Genomic DNA, 22,305 nt, shown 5'->3' with positions numbered 1-22,305 from the left:
GAGGAGGAGGAAGAAGAAGAAGAAGGAGACGGAGAAGACGACGACGAAACCGACGAAACGAAGCTCGAGCAGGAGGCCTTTCACGGCAACCAGCAACAGCAACAGCAACACGAACAACCAAAACGTGAGGGGAGAAGAAGGAAAAGGAAGAGACCGTTCGTAAGCAGGCCGATAACGAGAGATCGGTCACGTTTGGCCGGCGTGTCGGCGTGATTTGATGCTAAGTGAAAACTCAACACTGGCGGACGGGGAACGTAATGGGAGCGCCGTGGTCACGGGCCCGGTGCTGTCGTCGTCGTCGTCGTGTATGGTGCCCTACATCGGCACCGACCAGGGTTTCGTGTTCGAGGGTGGCGGCACGACGACGTTGCAGCGGGCTGGTGCAGCCGGCGCGTCGCTCGCTAGCTGCACCGGTAGCGGAGGAGGAACATCCCTCGGAGGGATCGGTATCGCCGGGTCAGTTGGCAGCGGTGGAGTGAACGTGGTAATAGGGTCAGGGGTTAGTATGGGCGGAGGAGTGACTGGAGGAGGGATCACCATTGTCGGAGGGAAAGCCATCGGAGCAGCTGGAGGATTAGGAGGAGGTGGAGGAGGATCAGGAGCAGGAATAGGAATAGGAGGAGGAGGAGGAGGTGGTAGCGGAGTTGTTGGAACGAACAAGGAGGTTCGGTACGCTCCGTTCTCGTCGTCGGTAGGACCGACCGGTTCGGTGGCGCCGGTGAACCTGCCACCGCCGCCTCTGCCACCGCCTCCGCCACCGCCGCCGCCGCCGCCGCCGCCACCGCCGCCGCCCCTGCCGCTGCAGATGCAGCAGCAACGCGCCTACTCGAGGTCGATGACGTCCCTACCGCCCGAGCCGTTTATGATCATGAGGTCGAAGGCCCTTAATCGGCGGGTCTCGATCAACGTCGGTGGCGTTAAGCACGAGGTCCTCTGGCGTACCCTCGAGAGGCTCCCCCACACGCGTCTGGGCCGATTGAAGGACTGCAACACCCACGAGGCAATCACCGAACTCTGCGACGATTACTCTCTAATCGACAACGAGTACTTCTTCGATCGTCATCCGAAGTCGTTCAGCTCGATCCTGAATTTCTATCGTACCGGCAAGCTCCACCTTGTCGACGAGATGTGCGTGCTGGCGTTCAGCGACGACCTCGAGTACTGGGGAGTCGACGAGCTGTATCTGGAGAGTTGTTGCCAGCACAAGTATCACCAGCGGAAGGAGCACGTGCACGAGGAGATGCGGAAGGAGGCCGAGTCGCTGAGGCAGAGGGAGGAGGAGGAATTTGGCGAGGGACAGTGCGCGCAGTATCAGAAGTGGTTGTGGGATCTGTTGGAGAAACCGACTACGTCCATCGCTGCAAGGGTGAGTGACGTTGCCGATGGTTTCGACGAAACCATTTTTTTTTTTTTTTTTTTTTTTTTTTAACATGTTACGAGCTTTATCGTTGTCGTCGTTGTTATTGTTGTTGTTGTTGGTTGTTGTTGCTGGATCGGCAAGCGAGTACGTGTTTTACGGGTTGGGGGTGGGGAGGGAGGTTTGGGAGGATTGAATCGACGGAGAAAAATTGTGGAGGCATTCCAAGATCGAATTCTCGAGAAGAAGAATTTGAACTTGCGCCAAAAACTCGTCGCGGTAACAAACGTGTCGTTGTGTCGTTCAAGCATTGATGAACTGCCGTTTCCACGAGGATGCCTCTTTGTGATCTTGTTTTAGATTTCTCGTGCCGATTGTTCGAGGCTTGGATTGTTCTACGAATTTTAATAGGGCATTCGAAATTTCCTCCGTTGCCAGTTCCTCTCGCATTCGTTTTCTAAACTATCGGGAACGATCGGATCAATTTTTCTCCGCGTGTCTGGGGACGTGTTTCAAATCGAAGAACTTTCCTCCTTTCAGTTTATCGATTATCGTTTTTTTTGCGTTTCGACGAATTTGCGAACGACATTACATTCCCTTCAGTCGATTGCGCAAAAGGGAAATTTGCCAAACTGAGCAATTGAATTAATCTTTATTTTAATTAACGCTGATTAAAAAAGAAAAAGAAAAAGAAATTGATTAATTTGTCAATACATACTTTATTATTATGTGAGGATAATCTGAAGTTTCGTTCATTAATTTACTTACACTGTCTCCACCGTTTACAGTTTGTGCTGGAACCATAATTTCAAGAAAGGTATTATTAAGTTGATAGTAGAGCATCGATTCGATGTAGCTCTTGTATAGACGAAAGAGTAGTGAGAACGTTTGCGACGTATGTGATTTTGTACTCGATTTCACTGTAGAATTACGTTTAAAATAGTAAATCAACAGATCGGATTTGGATTCTGGCTCTGGCTTCGATCACTGTCGATGATTGTTTCGTTTTTCTTCTTGTAAACAAAAAAAAAAAAAATAATAATAGAAAATCCTAACTTCAAGTCGCTAATTGTAATGCAACTTTTTAAACACGTATCAGAGTTCTTTCATTTCTTTCTCGTCGTGAAAGTTTTTTATTATTTATTTTAAAAATTTTTCGTCAACACGTTACCTTTGTTTTATGGCTAGTTACACTGTTGTGAGAATGATCATAATTCGTACTCTGATAAAACTAGTCCAACTATATCTCTTACATATATGTATATCAAACATATGAGAAAGTAAATTTCAACATTGATGTAAGGTTGATATAAACTCTGAAGTAAATCAACAATCAAATATAAAATATGAATTGCAGATAAATAAATCACAGAAACTGAAAATACAAATAAATTATTTAGTTATTAATTTTATAATATCTCAAAGATATAATGTGTTGTATAAAGAAGACGAAAATTGCTTTTTTTTACAAGTAAGATACATTGTTTATCATAAAAATAAATTAATTATTAATTTTACAGTATTTTGGATATATCAAATTACTGTAACTGAGAGAATTCTATCTATTTTATATCCTGAAATTTGCTTTCAACATCCGTGAAGATGAATGAGAAAATATCTCAATTTGTTTTAATTACACGTTATGGAAATTCTCACAATGTTGTCGCAATTTTAAATAATTTTACAACATAGCTTGTACTCGAGTGGTATAAATATTTTCAAAAATAAATGGTTAAAAAGCTTTTGAATATATTTGTCGAGAGGATGGAAACTTGTTACATGCTACAAAAGTTGCATTCATATTATTGATTTGAAATTGGAATTCTTCCTTTGCTCACTGACAATGATAATAATTAATAAATCACTTTTCCTCTTCCATAAAATTAACAATTAAATATCTGCCAATTAACAGAAGTTTGTGCTTTATATAACAATTTCATACTTGTTTCAATTTATACACTCACTCAGTAGACTTGCATACATCTACAAAATATTAATAAATTTCTATATGCCTATTACTTGATCAATTTCACTAACAAAATAATAATATAAAAACTCGAAAGTCAATTTTGCTTTTCCCTAGCAAAGCCAGATCGAAATCACGTGCGTTGATCAAGCATTATCATTACTCATTAATTACCAGGTATTAATTAGATGAACCTCCCCATATCGATATATATATATATATATATATATTTACATATATATTTATATATATAACAATATCGATGCATTTTACCTCTATTAATCAACTTTTTATTTAATTGCAGTAACCTGTATATGTATATATGTGTACATGTGTATATATATACATAGGAATGTATATATGTATATGTACATAAAACGTAGATGTGCTATCATATAATATACTTACATATAAAATAGAAGCGTGAGTTAATTAAGTACAATACCAGCATAGAGAGGATCAATCGAATTTTCTCTTGCACAACAGTCGTTGTGTGTCGATGTATGTAATGTGTATTTTATTTCTAGGTGGTGTTAACAGTATCATCGCTAATCTCACATTTTCTTGTGTAACCCAGCTTCTCTTAGCTCTTTAGTCTTAAAGAAAACAAAAAAANAAAAAAAAAAAAACACGAAAATGAAGAGAATTGTCGTTTGATTTCGTTTAAAGCAATCGTCGTGATGATAATGGGAGTGCTTAATACGCGATTACCAGGTATCACGTAGATTCTTTCTCGACACCGCTCCCTATGAAATGTCATTAGCAACTTCGCTACCAGCGAATTCAATTCGATATATACACACTGAAATGCATATATATATATATATATATATATATAAAATATATACACGCCGTATATATAACATATATATATTTAACATGTGAAAAGAAAAAAATGTAATTGTCACTAATGTATAACGTTGCATAATCATCTGTAACCGTGAATGGAATGGATCAGCATTTTAACATGACGAATCTGGCGTTTGCCCGAAAAGAAATATATAATATAATTGTTTATACCTACTCGTATCGTAGAATTCAGAGAGTTCATCTTACGTGAGAGGACCTAGGATCGAGAGATTATTATACAGCGTAATGGATATTGTACAGCGTGATGGATTGAAGTTTAGATAGATCAGGTAACTAGCCCGTAGTTACGATATTTCTTTTCGTGTACGCGTTGAATTCGTAGAATTTTGCCAGCTAATTCTATCAACCGCGTAACGTATCGTGCAAGAGAATCTGTGAGGTACTTGTAGGCGACATTATTTTTTCACAAATATATGTTGTCTCATATTATAATACTTGCCATATACACCACAAACAATACACATTGCACACACTGTTGCTCCAATTGATTGAAACAGTATTATGCGGGGTACCAATATGTAGCACCTTTCTGATCCCTCTCACTTTAATTCCAACTTTATCACCAACGACAACTTTTCTTCTGTTTTCACGTAAACGTAACAATATAATAATAATCACATCCTGTAATACATCCCTTTTTTTCGTGTCTCTCTCTCTCTCTCTCTCTCTCTCTCTTTCTCTGTTTCTCTGTTCTCCTATTCACGTGTAGACGTTTTCGATGTGACTCGATGATAATTTCCCATTGATTTTAACGTCCGACTTATCGGTCCCTCGGTGAAAAAGAAGCGGGAACAGCTCTTCGCCGAAAGAACGAAATTTTCGCGAAGGAGGAGACGCTCCTTACGTTCCCACCGTACGTCCAAACATTTCTCCTCAATGCAGCCAATATTACAGAAACTATTGATCTCCCCACTATATTTAAACCACGTTAAGGGGCCGTTGGTCAATAACTGTAGCTACTTCTGAAAGTGTATGGGTATAGTCATCGGCAAACATTAGACATTGGGTCTTCTCACAGCTCTTAGTTTCTTGTCTCTATATCGAATCCTTTGCATTTGAATAATACAGTGCAATCTCCCTCTGTGTCGAAGTGTTGGCAAATATATATATATATTGTGTATACACAGCGAAGAGCATAAACTGTTAACGATGAGAATTCGTCGATACTTTAGACCGTTACAACAAGTCGTATTAACTTGCTCCCTTCAAAGACGATCCTTTTTTTACATCCTACGGATTTACATTTTACAAACTTGGAACGTTTCTTGGAAACTTAGGAATGATTTTTTTCCCGCGACAACTCGGGTCGTTCGTCTTGGTCTCTTGAAGATTGAAATTTTTTTTCTCTGCAACTTGCTTCTTTTCACCCTACAAAAACTTGCCTTTCTTGCCATTTTATTAAGCTTTCTGAGTTTTTGTCATTGAACAAACCCTCCCCCTACGAACCCTAAAGCTCAATTTTAGAATTTTAATAATTTTCGACTGTCAAAGTGGAGATTAAACTTTTAAAAAGTGTTTTAAAAATTCAAAACATTGACAATTTTTCGTCATTAGTGTAGATACGCTCTTCGCTGTAATATTCAACAAGAAATTTCTTTAGAGAATATAGAGATGAGAATATTGAGATGGAATATTGATAACAATGATCATCATTTAATTCAGTTAAAATGTTTTATATTGTCGTATGTTTACGATGTAACATAATGCAGCATAAATTTAACAAGTACTGTTGTACGGAGATTTCATTGTATTTGGGTCTATGCGAATTTTTAAACTTCCGTCGAATTGCATGCGTCGTTTTCGTGGATTTATTTATTTAAAAGATTTATTTCGATTCTGGTGTCATAAGTGATAATAAAAGAGACCAGGGTATAGCTTATACATTTTTTTCAATTTTCTAGTTTATACGACAGATAATATTAATGTAATAACTTCTAATTATTTATATAATAATAATATCAGCGATCTGCAATTTTTAGTAAACTAACAATATATTAAAATAATTATTATTATTAGTTCAGTTATCTTTACCAATTAAAAAGTGTTGTTATTATAATTTAACTCGTTTTTTTCTGAAATTATCTTGTAAAGCAAGAAATTAATTGTTCTTAGAACAATTCAAGAATATTTAGTTTCTAAATATTTCATTTTATTATGAGTATTTATTTTGCACTATATAAAATTGTAGTAATTAAATAAATTTTGTTAATACACACAACCACACCGATATACACACAATCATAATCAGTTATATTTATACCTCTTATGCCTCGTTTATTTTTCGATGAAACATCTCATTAACTTACTCTGGTCTCTTCCACATAAAAATAGCATAGATCATAATAATTTATAATTCTGTTTCAAACATGCAGATTAATTTTCTTTCTCGTTGTGTCGAAACTGTAAAAATTTAGAATTTATAAGAAGGAAATTCAATTCGAAAGTGTATCAATGAATAAATTTTTTTCCTGCAATTAGTTGAGAGATACCATACTATACACTTATAGTTAGAAACTATATTATTGTAACATTATAATTCAAATTTTTCGTAAAAGAAGATAAAGTAATTCGTATTATAGCTTTATTCGTTATTAATAAACTCTATTTATTGGACTTATTTATTAAACAGCTAACACAAGCATTTACTTCACGTTCAGAGATTTTCTTTTTCTTTTTAAAGATTAAAACGTTCAAGCGGAATTTTAAAAGATTCGCATAGATCTGATCTAACAACATCCAAAGGGCACGTACTAGTTAACGCGTAAAGTCGAAGGTCATTTTCTGCATGCAAGGCAGATAATATCAAACAGCATTCAAGTGTAGCTACTCGGTAATTATTTCATTAGGATTGTGTGTTTCCTGATGAAACAACTATCAGACATATTATAACATATTTCTGTCCAACTATCCTAATTCAGAAATTTATACGTTTTGTAGAATCTCTTTGCTGACAATAAATTTATTGAATTGCAAGGTATGAAATTCCCGATTAGTTATGATGTAATCATAATAGTAACTTTATCGCATGTGTTATTATTTTATTGCTTTTTTAATATTAAATTTTTATTAATTATAATAAGAAGTATTACGAAGTGTCATTCATCAATTTCTACATAAATTAATTTATAAGTTTCTCAATATATAATTATAATTTTTATTACATACTATTATTATTTTATTTTGTAAGGTACCATTATTATTTCATTTTTATAAAAAAGGTACTATTATTATAGGTACTATTATTATTTTATTTTTATAAAAAAGTTGAAGTCTCGGTGACAACGTAAATTCTTTTTAACAGTTTCTTGATTCGTAGACTATCTTCAGAAAATAGTTTCAGGAAATGATAGTCAAGAATAAAGTACAAAACCAATGAGGGCCAAATCAACAAAAAGGAATCTACTCTTAAAGTTTTATATTATTTAATTAATTAAGCAAACATTTTACATTTTAATGAAAAGTCATTGATACAACAAATAATTGGACATTTCATACGTTACAAACCAATGTATCTTTCTAAACAGCTTCATTCATAAGGTTTGAAACATTATTGCTTTAATTCACTTAACATGAGAGCCTATTAAGCATCAGAAAGACAACAATCTGTTCTTCAGTCTCCTCTTAAGAAGTACGTAGGTTCATCCGTTTGCAAAATAATTGTGGCAATTATTTATTTTTTCAAAGAAAAGAGAAAAGTAAATAAGAAAAAAAAAAAGGAACATGTCGAACGATGGTTTGCGCCGAATTGCTACAGTTTATCGCTTCAGTTATATATTTGTATTTGCAGCTTGAGTATCTTAGCGAAGTAATAACTCGAAGAGAGGGAAATAAGTGGTATGATCGATTATTGATAGTTTCTACTTGCCCCTCGCTTTGCTTCTAGAAAATGACGCGCGCTTTAAAATGTTAACCAGTATGGGTCTACCTAAATTGAGAGATAAAATAACAATATGTCGCAATGTCGCTTGATAATAATTCGTATTAATTCGTAATACATTCGTAATACAGTCGATCAGAATACACATGTATATGAAAAATTTGAGAGAGTATGCATAACATGGAGATATTGATGAAAACTTTATGCAGAATGTTCAAGCTACTTTTTGTTCAAACTTTGTCATTATTAGACTACGGACTTTTTGTTCATTTATAAAAAAAGTTTGAAGCTCTACCACAGAGCAAAAATGTATAATAGATATATTGTCCAAATATAAAATTGCATTACACATATTCTATTGATATAAGTAATTGTATAGATTAGTATTGATAAATTTATAAATGTAGGTTGTTAAATTAGTAATTGTAATAAATTAGTATTGATAAATTAGTATTGTAAATTTATAAGTATAAATATATAAATTTAAATGTAGGTTGTTAAATTAGTAATTGTATAAATTAGTATTGTAAATTTATAAATGTTGTTAAAAATACTGGAGCATTACGTAAGTTAAAAGTCTCAAAATAAATAAAACTTTTGTTAAAAATACTAGAGAAACATTAAGGTGGAAACACAATTATTTTTATATACAGGCAGAGATAGATTGACGATGCAATCAATAATTAATGAGTCACTTTGTTTGTTAATGCAAGATCGATAATGATGAAATATTAAATTCATTTCTTTGAAGTTTATTTCGATTTTGTTTCACCTTAATAAATCATTCTTCAACTCTTCGTTCGATCAATTGGTGATCTATTAATATTCATTGCGACGAGAAAGATCAATTGCGGAGGAAATTGGAAAATATTGGAAGCCAGAGATATTTTCATTATAACTTTTTTAATTAAACTTCAAGTAAACGGTGTTTGTTATAGTTATACTTTTTTATTTTTATTTGTATCCATAAAACATACTGATGAAGTTTGATTGGAAAGGAGTGGAACATTCTGTATCGTCCATAAATATTTGAACGTATATCATATTCGACAACGTTGAACGAACGTGTGAGATACATTTCAAATAAATTCTTTTTAATCGAATTTTCATTTAATCTAATTTTCGTTTAATTTTACGTCTGATAATTATATACAGCCAGTAAATATCGAATAAAATGTTATGAATATTAATATTACAAATTTATCATATATAATATATTATGAATATTCATATTGAAATATTAATTTGAATTAATGATGAACATCATTAAGTATAAAAATATTAATCGGTATAAATAAAAGTAAAGTTAGATGATGATTAATTCCACGTACGCACTTGAGTTTGATGACTTTGAGGGCCTTGTTTAATTTCGAAGATACATAGTATGTCGTATTTTTGATTACGATCTTTAAATTTATATTTATATCTATATTTGACAAGTATGATTACGTTAATGTAAATTAGTCAAAGCTTTCAATTACTTTAATAATTATGGCGTGAAATAAAGAATTAATATCGAAGAGACATTTCTTTTTACTCAAATTCTAATATAACAAAAGTATAAATTTTTAAAATTGCATTGGACTATATTAAATATGATAAATTAAATATTCAAATATTTATGGAAAGATATATCTGTATTCGTATGGAAGATCTTTTCTAATACGGTTTAAATGTTTCTCTGAAATTTACAAACTTACCAATGTGTTAGCAGGTAGTTACGATAGTTACTTCGAACGAATTATTCTCATAGCATGATTGCGAGAACGAGCAAAAGCTGTGAGTAATCCAGCATCGATCGACCTATAACGGATTTTTAGAAGAACATAGAGATGGCTTGTATATTTTTCATCAATTGCACTTTATGAGCATCAGTTCTCTTCAATTTTAACAAGATTACGTTTTGCAACAAATGTCCGCCCTGTTAGCTTTTCTCTTTTTTCCAACTCGTACTCGATCTTTTCTTTTCCTTTTTTCTTTCTTTCTTTTTTTTTTCTTGATCCATCTGACGATATTGCGTAAAAAAAAAAAAAAGAAGAGAATCGCATAACACAGCTTTCTGCAACGAATATCGATATCTTGCACAAGAGATGTTCCGCACAGGCTTGCACTGATGCAAGCTTGGTCCATATTATTTTCATTTCCTTACGTATTTTTCTAAACTAAGTGGTAATTATCTGAAAAAAGAAATTTCAACTCCTTTAATCTTGATCTTAGGATACGTTGCAGAGAGGAGAGCCCTGAGTAACTATCCATTTGGCCAAAAACTGGAAGTTAAAGTAAAAAAGTGATTCAGAAATAATTAACAAGAAATTTTACATTACACTTGCTCACGATGAATAGTTAAAGTAGTTGAAACTGAAATTGCACATGCATTTCCATAGGATTGTGATTCTTATAGTAGCAAAGTATTAGGTTAGGTTGTGTTAGGTTAGGTTTGGGTTAGATTAAATTCTGCAAACTTCAAACTTCACATTGATTGATTCAGTGCTATATTTAGATACAATCGAACCACGACCTGGAGACAAATTAGAGTAAATGTAATGTAACAGGTATAATTTTCTTTACGTATCATGCAATTGATCTAAAATATGAAACGATGGTAGTTGAGAAGCTACGAATAAAAGTAAGTAGCTGAAATTGAAATTGCGTATAGCATCTGCTTAAAACTGCGGTTCTTGATAGGTAAGATACGATTAAGTTAGGTTAAGTTAGGTTAGATTGTTTCATTCAATCTTCATTTTGATTGGTTTCAGTTCTATATTCGGCTTCGTAAGCTACGATTATCGAAGAATTCGAGCAACGAAAGTGTAATGTTGCTTTTTCTTGTAAGTTTGAAAAACATAACCTCACTCAGGAGCTTTCCCTCTACGATAGATTCGAAATTCAACGAGATTATAGTTGAGGATATCTCTTTTCCAGTTAATTTTCAATTACTGACTAAACTTATGAGTTACGGGACGAGTTGTTTTCCTTACGACTAACAGAAATTCACTGGCATTCTATTCGCGAGGAGCATCGCAGTTGATTGCATGACGAGCTGCCGATGCCAACAGCCCTTTTCTTATCTTCCTTTTTCTTCTTCACCTTTTTTGCTTTTCAACCGGCACCAAAGTCTTACACACTCGGAAGTCAAATAACCGCAGACTTTTTTTTGCCAGATAAAAATTCTTCGGATTGAAGTAACATAACCTCGAACACATTCTCTGATCATTCTAATTATCGACCTTCATGTAGTATCGTCGAGTTAGAGATACCTCTTCAATTACCAAAGATTCAAGTATAGTTCATTTTCTCCGCAAAATTAGTAAAATAAGAAATTCCAAAATTAAGTAACCTAAAATTGACCCAATATTGATACCATTTGAGGATTGATAAATAATAACAGAATTTAATTAATTATTTCAACTGATTTATGATTCACTAGACGGTGTTTAAAAATATTCTGATTTGACTGTACGTGCCTTCATATTATCGATATTTCTACTAAACTTTTCTACTTCTTTAACTCCTTAAGGATTTATTGAATTTTGGGGAAATATATATATAGAAAGAAAAAAAACTTTTTTGTTTTATTATTTTGCTACATATACAGCTTATAATTTTGCATAAAATACTAACTATCGGGAAAGAACTTTTATATATATAATAAATAATTATATACATAATATATATATAATAATTATATATTATATTAATAATTATTAATTATTATATAATTATATATATAATATATATAATAAATAATTATACATGTAAAATCCAGCTGTATTCACAGTGCACAAGAACCAGTGGACCTTAAGGGGTTAATCAAATGTTTTACACATTTCAAGAGCTAAAAACAATGTTAAAAACCATGGCGAGTCAGTCGATGGAAAATTCAAACAGTATAAAGCATTGCTTCCGAGTGTACACGAGTTTGCGTTTACCCGTAGTTATATATATGCGAAGCGATCGCCTATATTTATTTCTGTTGAGACAGACTCGCGGTAATGATTTTTGCTGAATTGTCCCGGAAGCAACGAATTGATTTCGCTTTGTAGCGATTGCACTAGCGTGGCAGGGTAATAGTATAGGACACGAGAGACTAGTTTCGGTTAATTGGGCGTTTGCACGTTCGCTCAAAAGTCTCTGGACATCTCCCACTTTTCAATGTAACTTCAAACAAGATATTTCGATACAAGCCATGGATTTTGAATTGTATTCCATCTGTCATTAAAACAACTTTCTTCGTCGTTTAAACAAACCTTGCTACTTTAACAATAATAATGATCATAAAGTCTAGGACTTTTGAGCGGGGTTTTATCTATTTTTGTCTTTCTTTCTTTTTTTTTTTTTTTTTTATAATTTCGAGCCTTGGTCAAGAGTGTGAAACCGAAGGGAGCGGGGTTTTGAAGGGAGTACAAATGAAACATGTGTGAAATACGCATGCCGAACAATGTACAAAACACAACTTGTATAAGTCGAGCGACGTCGGGCAGACTGCCTTCAAACGACGAAGATACTCTTTTGGTGGAAAACACATCTGGGTATCTATTTACGCTTCTACAGCAGTTTTCAGCGATTCTGTTCACTGCGAGTACAGTCGAGTCCTCAGTTTCGCAGAAAATGCTTTAGAACGTTCTAGCAGTCCGCATTTACGTCCTCCCTTTTTTTCCTTTGTTTCTCGACAGGCGTTTCAAAGTCGTTTCGAGATCTTAACGACGAACGTCTCAACCGTTTCTTATTTGCATCCCTTTTGGTCGTATGCTCGTCGATAAGGGGGCCCTTTTTGCACTACTGTCTCTTTTGAAGCTCGTTATTCAAGTAACGCCGAGGTCGAGTGGAGAAGCCGATGAGATCCAAGATGAGAGAACCTGTATTTTTAACATCTGACGATGACGTGGTTGTTGAATATCGAGGGTTAACCCTTTCGCTACTGGAACACGGCACCGTGTTAGAGATCAAAATCTAAATTTTAAATGAAAGTGGATTAACATTTCTCGTCTTTCCTAAGAATGGTTAATTTAGACCTTTTCTTTTTATAGTTATTTGATCTGAAATTATCTTCAGTTCTTTCTAAGGATATGCAGTATTTTTACAAAATAATAATGATCCATCAGTAGTAAAGGATATATAGTATTTTATATATAGTATTATATAATAATAATAATCCATTAGTACTACCTTATTGAATTATTAATAATTTGTTCAATAATTCAAAATCTAAATTTTAGTTTCTCGCCTTTCCTAAGAATTAATTTAGATCTTTTCTTTTTGTAGTTATTTGATCTGAAATTATCTTCAGTTCTTTCTAAGAATATACAGTATTTTTATAAAATAATAATGATCCATCAGTAGTAAAGGATATATAGTATATACAGTATCAGTAGTAAAGAATATATAGTATTTTTATATAGTATTTTATATATAGTATTATATAATAATAATGATCCATCAGTACTACCTTATTGAATTATTAAACGTTTGTTCAATAATTCAAAATCTAAATTTTAAATGAAAGTGGATTAACATTTCTCGCCTTTCCTAAGAATGGTTAATTTAGATCTTTTCTTTTTGTAGTTATTTGATCTGAAATTATCTTCAGTTCTTTCTAAGGATATACAGTATTTTTATAAAATAATAATGATCCATCAGTAGTAAAGGATATATAGTATATACAGTATCAGTAGTAAAGGATATATAGTATTTTATACATAGTATTATATAATAATAATGATCCATCAGTACTACCTTATTGAATTATTAAACGTTTGTTTGATACCTGATTGAAATTTCAAAAAAAAGGAAAAAAAAAGATGTAAAAGAAACGCGAATTTTATGAACGGAACTGTAACTCAACTTCAAGTTGAAATTTTAAGAACAAGATGGCGTTGAAACGCGCAATTTGAGGCTCAAACGATTACTACTAATTTCTGGTTATGGTACAGCCCGCGTTATTTTGACCGTGAGTTACTTAAAAACATTTCACGATTTACTCGCGTTACTCTGATTACTTTTTCCGAAGAAATCCTTCGAATCGAAGAGCAACTTTGATATAATACCGTATGTAACCAAATTTGAGGTTATGGTCACGCGTGGCGAAAGGGTTAAATAATGGTTTCGGAAACAATGAGCTTCCTCTCCCGTACGCTAAAAATTTGTCGCTTGCTTCGTATTGTACTATTTTTTCGTACGTGTGAACAAAACTACTTACGCTTTCCTTCTATTTTGTCAGTGATTCAGAATATGTTGTTACTGTATATTTGATGTATTGTTTGAATACATATTTTTGAACGCTTTCGTGCAGTGAGAGAGCTTTTGGTATTTTACTCTGTTTTTTGGTAGTTGTTGTTGCTTACATATATACATATATATATATAAAAAAAAAAAGGAAAGAAAGTGCAGGCTATAAGCATAAGAATTATACTTCTCTTCGCATTTCATCGATGCTCACACCAGTTAAGAAGTGTTTTCATATATCTGACGTTTTGGGTTGATCATTGGAATTCTCATCTCTGATTCAGTTCTTTCTGTCTGACTTTCTTACGGACGATGAAACAAGCAATTACGTGAGTCGAGAGTACGTGAAGTTTTTCTTCTTCCCTGCCTGTCACTGTCGGTGACTCGATGATCTCTCTGTTTTCACTGCAGTAATAACAATTGGGAAATTCTTTAATTTTCAATTTTTTCCCTCTATCGCACGACACCCTCGAAGTGACGTGCAAACAGAAAGGATGGTTCGATTCGCGAACGAATGGAACGAAACAGAGATACGTTAGACCCCCGGGTTGTTTAGTTTCGTTAAATCGCATCTTAAACGCTGGACGATCCGAAAAACCGTCCGTCCGTTGATCATCCTCTGGCTCACTTGTTTGACCGGCTGATCCCGTCGATTTTCCAGGTGATAGCTGTGATATCAATACTCTTTATTGTGCTTTCGACGATCGCACTAACTCTCAACACCATTCCTAGTATGCAAGTGAATGATGAGAAGGGGAACTTTCAAGACAATCCGCAGCTAGCCATGGTGGAGGCTGTGTGCATCACGTGGTTCACCCTCGAGTACATGCTTAGGTTCAGCGCGTCGCCGGACAAGTGGAAGTTCTTCAAGGGCGGTCTGAATGTGATCGACCTGTTGGCAATACTGCCGTACTACGTATCTCTGTTCCTTGTCGAGACGAACAAGAACGCGACCGACCAGTTCCAGGACGTGCGCAGGGTAGTGCAAATCTTTCGTATAATGCGGATCCTGAGGATCCTGAAGCTGGCCCGCCACTCGACCGGGCTGCAGAGCCTCGGCTTCACCTTGCGCAACTCGTACAAGGAGCTGGGCCTGCTGATGCTCTTCCTGGCGATGGGCGTCCTCATATTCTCGAGCCTCGCCTACTTCGCCGAGAAGGAGGAGCCCGGGACCAAATTCGTAAGCATTCCAGAAACCTTTTGGTGGGCGGGCATCACGATGACCACCGTCGGATACGGCGACATCTACCCCACGACCCCGCTCGGCAAGGTGATCGGCAGTGTGTGTTGTATATGTGGTGTCCTGGTAATCGCGTTGCCCATTCCCATTATCGTTAACAATTTCGCCGAGTTCTACAAGAACCAGATGAGGCGCGAGAAAGCGTTGAAGAGACGCGAGGCGTTGGAGAGGGCCAAGAGGGAGGGCAGCATCGTGTCGTTCCATCACATCAATCTGAGGGACGCGTTCGCCAAGAGCATGGATCTCATCGATGTCATCGTCGATACTGGTAAGCGAAGCGAGCCACCGGAAGGAGGTTATACATACATGTATAATGTTCACTCTGTTTGCGTAGGACACGCTTAGAAGCGTAGGTGGTGTATACACACGTACGTGTATACATTGATCTTTTGAACCACTTGCGCTGGCAACCGATTGCGGACCATAACGAGTGACCAACACCGTACAAATACAATAATTCGTCGCTTTCTTCTCGAACTCGTCGTCGGGTACGATACTACTGGATGGAAATTACTGAGAATTAATAAATTTATTATTATTTGTTTTGCCTCGGTTGCATTTAATACACTTGAACATACTGAGGGAGTATTTGAAGGCCCAAAATTGCAATGCTTTCTCAGTTTTAAGTATATTGATATATAACCCGGGCAAAACAAATAATAAATTTATTACTTCTCAATAATTTCCATCCAGTAATACCGACGAGTTCGAAAAGAAAGCGACGAATTATTGTATGTATAATACGGTTTGGTCGCTCGTTATGGTCCGCAGTCAATTGCCAGCGCAAGTGGTCAAATATCGAGCGAGCTTTTACGGTAAAGAATTTTGCCATTTTGTAGATATTAAATAAATTTCAGGAAATAGGTTGTAATCTTTATACGAAGATACATATGTACAGTGACATGAAACTTTATGGCGGAGAATCTTAACGTTTTACTTTGTAGAATGTGTCGGCGCAGAAGTAAATTTCAAGAGATAGAAAATAATATTTTGGTAATGTACCAACATGAAATGGATCTCACGTGAATTTACAGCAAAGAGTTTTAGCATAAACTTATTTTGTAGAGTACACTGGTGGTATATACAAGCAGGTTTCTCGAAGTAGTGTATTTGATGGGGGCGATAAATTTTATTACAGAAGTACTTACTCAGTAATGCTTCGCAAATATACCAAACTCAATTTTCGTATTACTATTGTATTACGTTCTCTACATTCATTCGCGAGCAATTTTTATTATTTCAAAAAGTTCTTTCTTTTGTATTCTTGATACACTAATGTTGAATGCATATTAAAATGTATGATATATTAAAGTATGTATCAAGTTAAATGAAATTAATGGCCCGATGAATAATTTGTTCTATTAATTGATGATTTTAGTTCTTCTAAAAATTTTTTATTTCGCTTGAAACGATTGGACTTAGAAAAGCAAATGTTTGAAGTATGCAATAATTTGTCTCAAAAAGTCAAAAGATCGAAGCATTAGGAGAGTAGTATATTGTTGAAACGTATCACATCTCGAATATAACACTGTTACAGAAATTTCTAATATTACGAACATTACAATTATCAGTGTTGTTTCTAAATATAGTTAATTACACTTTCAATATTAACATTATATTAATAATTAATTACTGGCAACTATAAAATTTATTAATGGTAATATAATTCTTTTTTAATTTGCTAATAATAATTTATTAATAATATTAGTGCTATATATAATTTATTAATACTGTATCGGTATTATAGATGAAATATTTGTAGGTGTTTACTCTCAAAGAGGTTGTTATTTTTTTTTCTAAAAATAATTCTAATAATTCAAATTTTGTGAGTGTAATTTCTCCATAGAGAGATCAACGTTTTCGTGTTATATTCGAGAAAAGTCAGGCTGTAGCTCGAGTCTTACTGTTTGTCAATTAACTGGATCGTTTTCTTTATGCCCTACTTTAAGGTTTTCGTTTTTCCATTATCTCCCAGTGTTCTTTGTACGTCGTCACATATTTTCGTAGCGCAGATCTCGAAAGATTTTTACCTTGTTAACCGGAATTGCTCGGCTATCTTCTATCACGAGAAATGTCAGAGGTCTCCGGGGATTTAATGAAAAGTAAATAACTAATTAAAAACGGCGCTTTGGTTAGCATTTCAGGTTTTGTTCGAATTTTAATATGTTGGAAAGAGACTTAATAAGAAATTTAATATGTTGAAAAGCAAAATACTTTATTATTTTCATTGTTTGTTCCTGTGTTCGACTGTTAATAGAAATTGTGAAATTAATGTAATCCAATTCTGACTATACGCTCGAATTAGGTGAAAAGTAATCAAAACTAGGCAGTGAAAATAGATGTTCGATTTAGCTTTTATTAAAATAGAAACTAATCCTCAACTTAATTCTCTAGATCTAGATTTATGTTTGAGTTTGGATGCTTTTTAAAAATGAGTTTGGGACAGGTCAATAGAGCAAAAGATTGCAAAATTCCACGTTAGATTTCTTCATGGTAGTTCTTTCATTATTTCTCATTATTCACAACTTTTCTCAATCTTCAAGTTCATAATCTTGTTGCATATAAGCATCAATGTTATTTTATAACGTAATTAATAAATTAAATTTGAGGTGTCTTCAAACATGGACAAACAATTTGGGGTGTGTTCAAACATGGACAAACAACCCTCAAACAAATTTTGGGTACATTCAACCACAAATTTCTGATTACAATTAAGGACCTTTGTAACAGTTTGTGATACTTTTTTAACAAGGATACTTTTCCCAATGTATTAGAATTTGAACAGAGCTTGAAATTTCCGAACAAACAGCAATGTTTGTAGAAAACGTCGAGAAACAGGTTTATACTCTCGACTCGTTTATTCCAGTTAACAAGGTGCAATCGTACTCCAGAGTGATACCGAATAGGACCATTATGTCACTCTCTACGCCCATTAACAGCGCCCTTTCTCATTCGTTTTTATACTTCGATCATAAATTTACTGATAACACAACATACACACACACAGTACATGGTAATTACACGCGGCATTACACACAGTGATACACACGTTAATACTAATGCTAACGCATAAGTTTTTATCGCAGCGAAACGTTAACAATTTATCAACCCTGACGCAAGAATGATGAATTTATCAGTTCTGGCGCAGGAGCAAGGTAATACGGGGGCCACACTGCTAGAGAAACACTTTGACCACCCTCTTTATCGACTTTCTCATTAAACTGTTCAACTGCACTGTATTCATATGTATTCACGAGCCATGGGGGATAGGACATAGAACGAAAGTACACCGTGAGTCCTCGATCTTCGAAACTCGACACTTGGAAAACTTAGTGGATACTCGGTCTTTCGTATTTCGTACGAAAGTGGGACAAATAGTCGCGTCGCAGAGTTGGATATTTAATTCGTTGCTTCGATTTAAAATGGGACCAAGCTCTCTGTTCCTCCTTAATTTATACACGTACCTGTCTTCTTGTCGTTATTTATAAAAATTCGTATGATCCTTGAACGTTAAAAATGTTTCTCACGTACATAAGTGTTACAGATACTTGAAATTTTTCTGTATGTAAATTTTGTCATGCCCGAATTAATTCGAAATTTCAGTCGAGAAAAATCGGATCGCGTTTGAAGTTCGAGGGTTCACTGTATTGTCATCCATCGATCGTGTTAGTTTCATTCTCTATCGCAGTGTTTCCCAATCTTTCACGAGTCGCGACCACCTCTCATTGCAGTCGAATAATAACGTGTGATTTTAATTTGAAGGAGTGACTCGAGGTCTAAAAAATATTGAAGGCTCGACATGGGAAAGAATTAATGCTTCATCAACTTTTTGATGATGTAAGTATTGAAGAGGTCGACTTTTATCAACGATATGTAAATGTTACTCTTACGTTTATCGATTGACGAAAAACTGACGATAGAAAGTACGTCAATTTATTATCTCTTTTTGGAATTAAAAGATACACATATATGATATATTATAAATTTAAATTTAAATTGTTTATTAAATTTATTTATAATAAATTTAAATTTATGTTTATTATAAAATTTATTATATTATTATATTTATTATATTATATTATATCATATTTATTATATTTATTATAAAATCTTGTCAAAAATAGGCACACAATTTGTCGAAATTATGTTTCCATTTTTATTTTATAGATAAAGTTATACATTCTGCTAAAAGAAAGTACTTCATATACTTTTGTAAAGTGGAATAGGGCGGACCTATGGAAAGATATTCTACTATAAAATGCTTCTGTCTTTGCAAAAGTATCTTTGGCATTTTTTTACAAACAAATTTTTTGACTTGTATAATTCTCTTGTTCATGTTTTCAGTAACATAAATACTAGAGAAACGATCCAAATTAATTGTATATTCTTAAACAAATCCATTTGAAAAAATATCTATAACATTTCTTTAGTTTCACTACTCTGAAGAAATATTCTAATATTTCCATATTTAGTTTCATCCTCATAGAGTAAGATTCTTAATTGACGTAACTTTACCTAGAACAGAGCTATGAAAGAAACAGATAATTAAAAAATCACACTAGTTTCAACTTTGGCTATTGATTTTTTCCATTTGTTATATACCTTTCAACATAATCTTTCAATTTAGATTTTTCACGTAATTTTTAAATATCCTCTTGACATTTTTAAAATCTATAATATAATATAATATAATATAATATAATCTATTATATAATATTTTTCAAATTTATAATATAATCACATGGACCTCAAATCTCTTCTTCTCCCTTAATTGATTAAAAAATTAATCAGTCTTCTTTAATTCAAACAAAATTGGCTGGACAACAAAATGTTCAATTAAAACAAATAGAATCACCCTAAGTCAGTGCGTGCCCCCCCCCCCCTTTGGAGGTCGCGACCTCGCAGATTGGGAATCCTTTGCTCTATATCGACTTTGCTTGGTAGATTCACAAGAACGCGAGAAACACGGTAAACACAGTATCATCTTACTTTCGTTGTTTTTCTGTCGCGTTCCATTCGGCTCATTTCACTAGACCAACGACTTCGTTCCGCAGTCACTCGATTCTCATACGATGTTCGAAATTGAGACCCGCTAATCCTGCGTCAAGGTTGATGAATTGATGGCATAATGAAAAACATAATGGATACCGAGGCTGTTTTCAGGTCACGATATGTCCGGCGTGGATGGTAACAGCAAGGAGGGGGAATCCGTGTACGGACGCAGTCCTGCCCAGACCAGGTCAGGCTGTTATCCTAGCTATGAGCATTACGGTCCCTCGTGGCGTCGTTGCGGTGCCTCGTTTTCCTGCTGCTTCCTCGGGTCTACCTTGGGGGCCGATTTCACACGGGGATAACACGTATCGTGGCACGCGTATGATGGAAGTGTGTACATCAGCGGATGCAATTCTCACGAGATACAGTATCGGCGAGAGCGATGAAATTTTTCAATTTGCTATATTAAAGATATAGATGGTCGGAAATGGCCAGTATTTCCTCGATATTTATATCGATACTACTTGCCTATATGGAAAAGTCAATATCCGTTCCAACTCTTGCGCTGGGATGACGTGCCACGCTCGTCGAGAACATTTTTCTCCCAAATTGCAACATTTCCTTAGTTCTAAGTATATTTAAATGTTACCTAAATGATGTTCGTTGCTTCTTAATAATTTTTAATCCGGTGATGTCATACCGACGTGTTCGAAAGAAGAAGAAAGCGACGAATTATTGTGTACGATTCGGTCACTCGTTATGGTCCGCGAGCCAGTTGCCAGCGCAAGGGGTTAATATCAATGTTCGATATCTAGGCAAAAATATTGATTAGCGATCGAATCGATATCGAGTCGTCATCGACATCGATTTGTCACGATATCATGTCGAGTATACTCAAAGTAACGAGTACATACTATATACTATATAGAGTTAGTATATACTAACTGAGTAAGTATATAGTAACTACTATAGTTACTATATAAGTATATAGTAACTATATACTATAAGTATATAGTAAGTATATACTATATATATATTATAATATACTCGAACTAACTACGTCAGAAATTATTAATATTAATATTTTATGCTAAATGCATCGACATTCAATGCACATGTAGCTTCAAGAAAGTATATTTTCATCAAAAATCAGATATCGAAGCTTCCACAAAAATTGTCAAATGAGTATTGATAATCATAGAATTAGTATTTGATATTTCATGGAATTAGTATATTTTTCTACGCAGTGTCGTAATTATTGATATATCGATATCGATCGGTATTGCTGTGATCACTAATGCAACGCAGTTCTTGATACGCGTATCACGCCTAATCACGATACCCAACGTCTTCGTGTGAAATCGGCCTAACGAACAGCCTACCACGCCGGACAGATCGAAATTTGACATTCGTACTAATCAATCTCTCGCTTCTACTTGGAACACTTGCCCGAGATTCGAACAACACCGACCACTCTATGCCAACGTTGATGTCTACAAAACTAATCGCACCTCTCTAACTCACGACATGTCCGACGTGGATGGTAACGAGCTATTTTATTGATATATACATACATACATACATATATATATACATATATATATATATATATATATATATATATATATATATATATACATATATATATGCGTGGCTCACCATTTGTTGTTCGTTCCTTGATAATTCCAAAAGCAGTTCAACCGAGCAGATAAATCGGTCAAATAAATCCTCGCGCTCTCGAGTACTCTGCTGCGCACGTGAAAATAGAAAGGTGCTTCGAT

At 34.5% G+C, this 22,305-nt stretch overlaps 1 protein-coding gene across 3 annotated transcripts; it reads left to right on the top strand.

The window, feature by feature from the left end:
* On the top strand, positions 1-20,941 carry LOC122530800 (potassium voltage-gated channel protein Shab-like). 3 transcript variants are annotated; one of them, XM_043658120.1, is made up of 4 exons: positions 1-584; positions 627-1,366; positions 14,954-15,800; positions 20,696-20,941. In XM_043658120.1, exons 1-4 carry the CDS (start codon positions 218-220, stop codon positions 20,884-20,886), a joined length of 2,145 nt encoding a protein of 714 aa, XP_043514055.1. In that variant the 5' UTR covers positions 1-217; the 3' UTR covers positions 20,887-20,941. The 3 variants fall into 3 exon arrangements, with proteins under 3 accessions (XP_043514055.1, XP_043514046.1, XP_043514036.1); XM_043658111.1 differs by having other exon boundaries at positions 624-1,366; XM_043658101.1 differs by having other exon boundaries at positions 1-1,366.
* The last annotated feature ends 1,364 nt before the right edge of the window (positions 20,942-22,305 follow it).

Source organism: Frieseomelitta varia, unplaced genomic scaffold (assembly GCF_011392965.1).
Source record: "Frieseomelitta varia isolate USP_RPSP 00005682 unplaced genomic scaffold, Fvar_1.2 scaffold_135, whole genome shotgun sequence".
In the NCBI taxonomy this organism is placed as follows: domain Eukaryota; kingdom Metazoa; phylum Arthropoda; class Insecta; order Hymenoptera; family Apidae; genus Frieseomelitta; species Frieseomelitta varia.
This window is presented reverse-complemented; position numbering and strand designations above follow the sequence as displayed.

Coding starts and splice junctions, on each gene's coding strand:
- LOC122530800 (XM_043658101.1), top strand. CDS start 218: ATGCTAAGTGAAAACTCAACACTGGCGGACGGGGAACGTAATGGGAGC. Junction 1,367..14,953: donor CTACGTCCATCGCTGCAAGG/GTGAGTGACGTT, acceptor TCGATTTTCCAG/GTGATAGCTGTGATATCAAT. Junction 15,801..20,695: donor CGATGTCATCGTCGATACTG/GTAAGCGAAGCG, acceptor GGCTGTTTTCAG/GTCACGATATGTCCGGCGTG.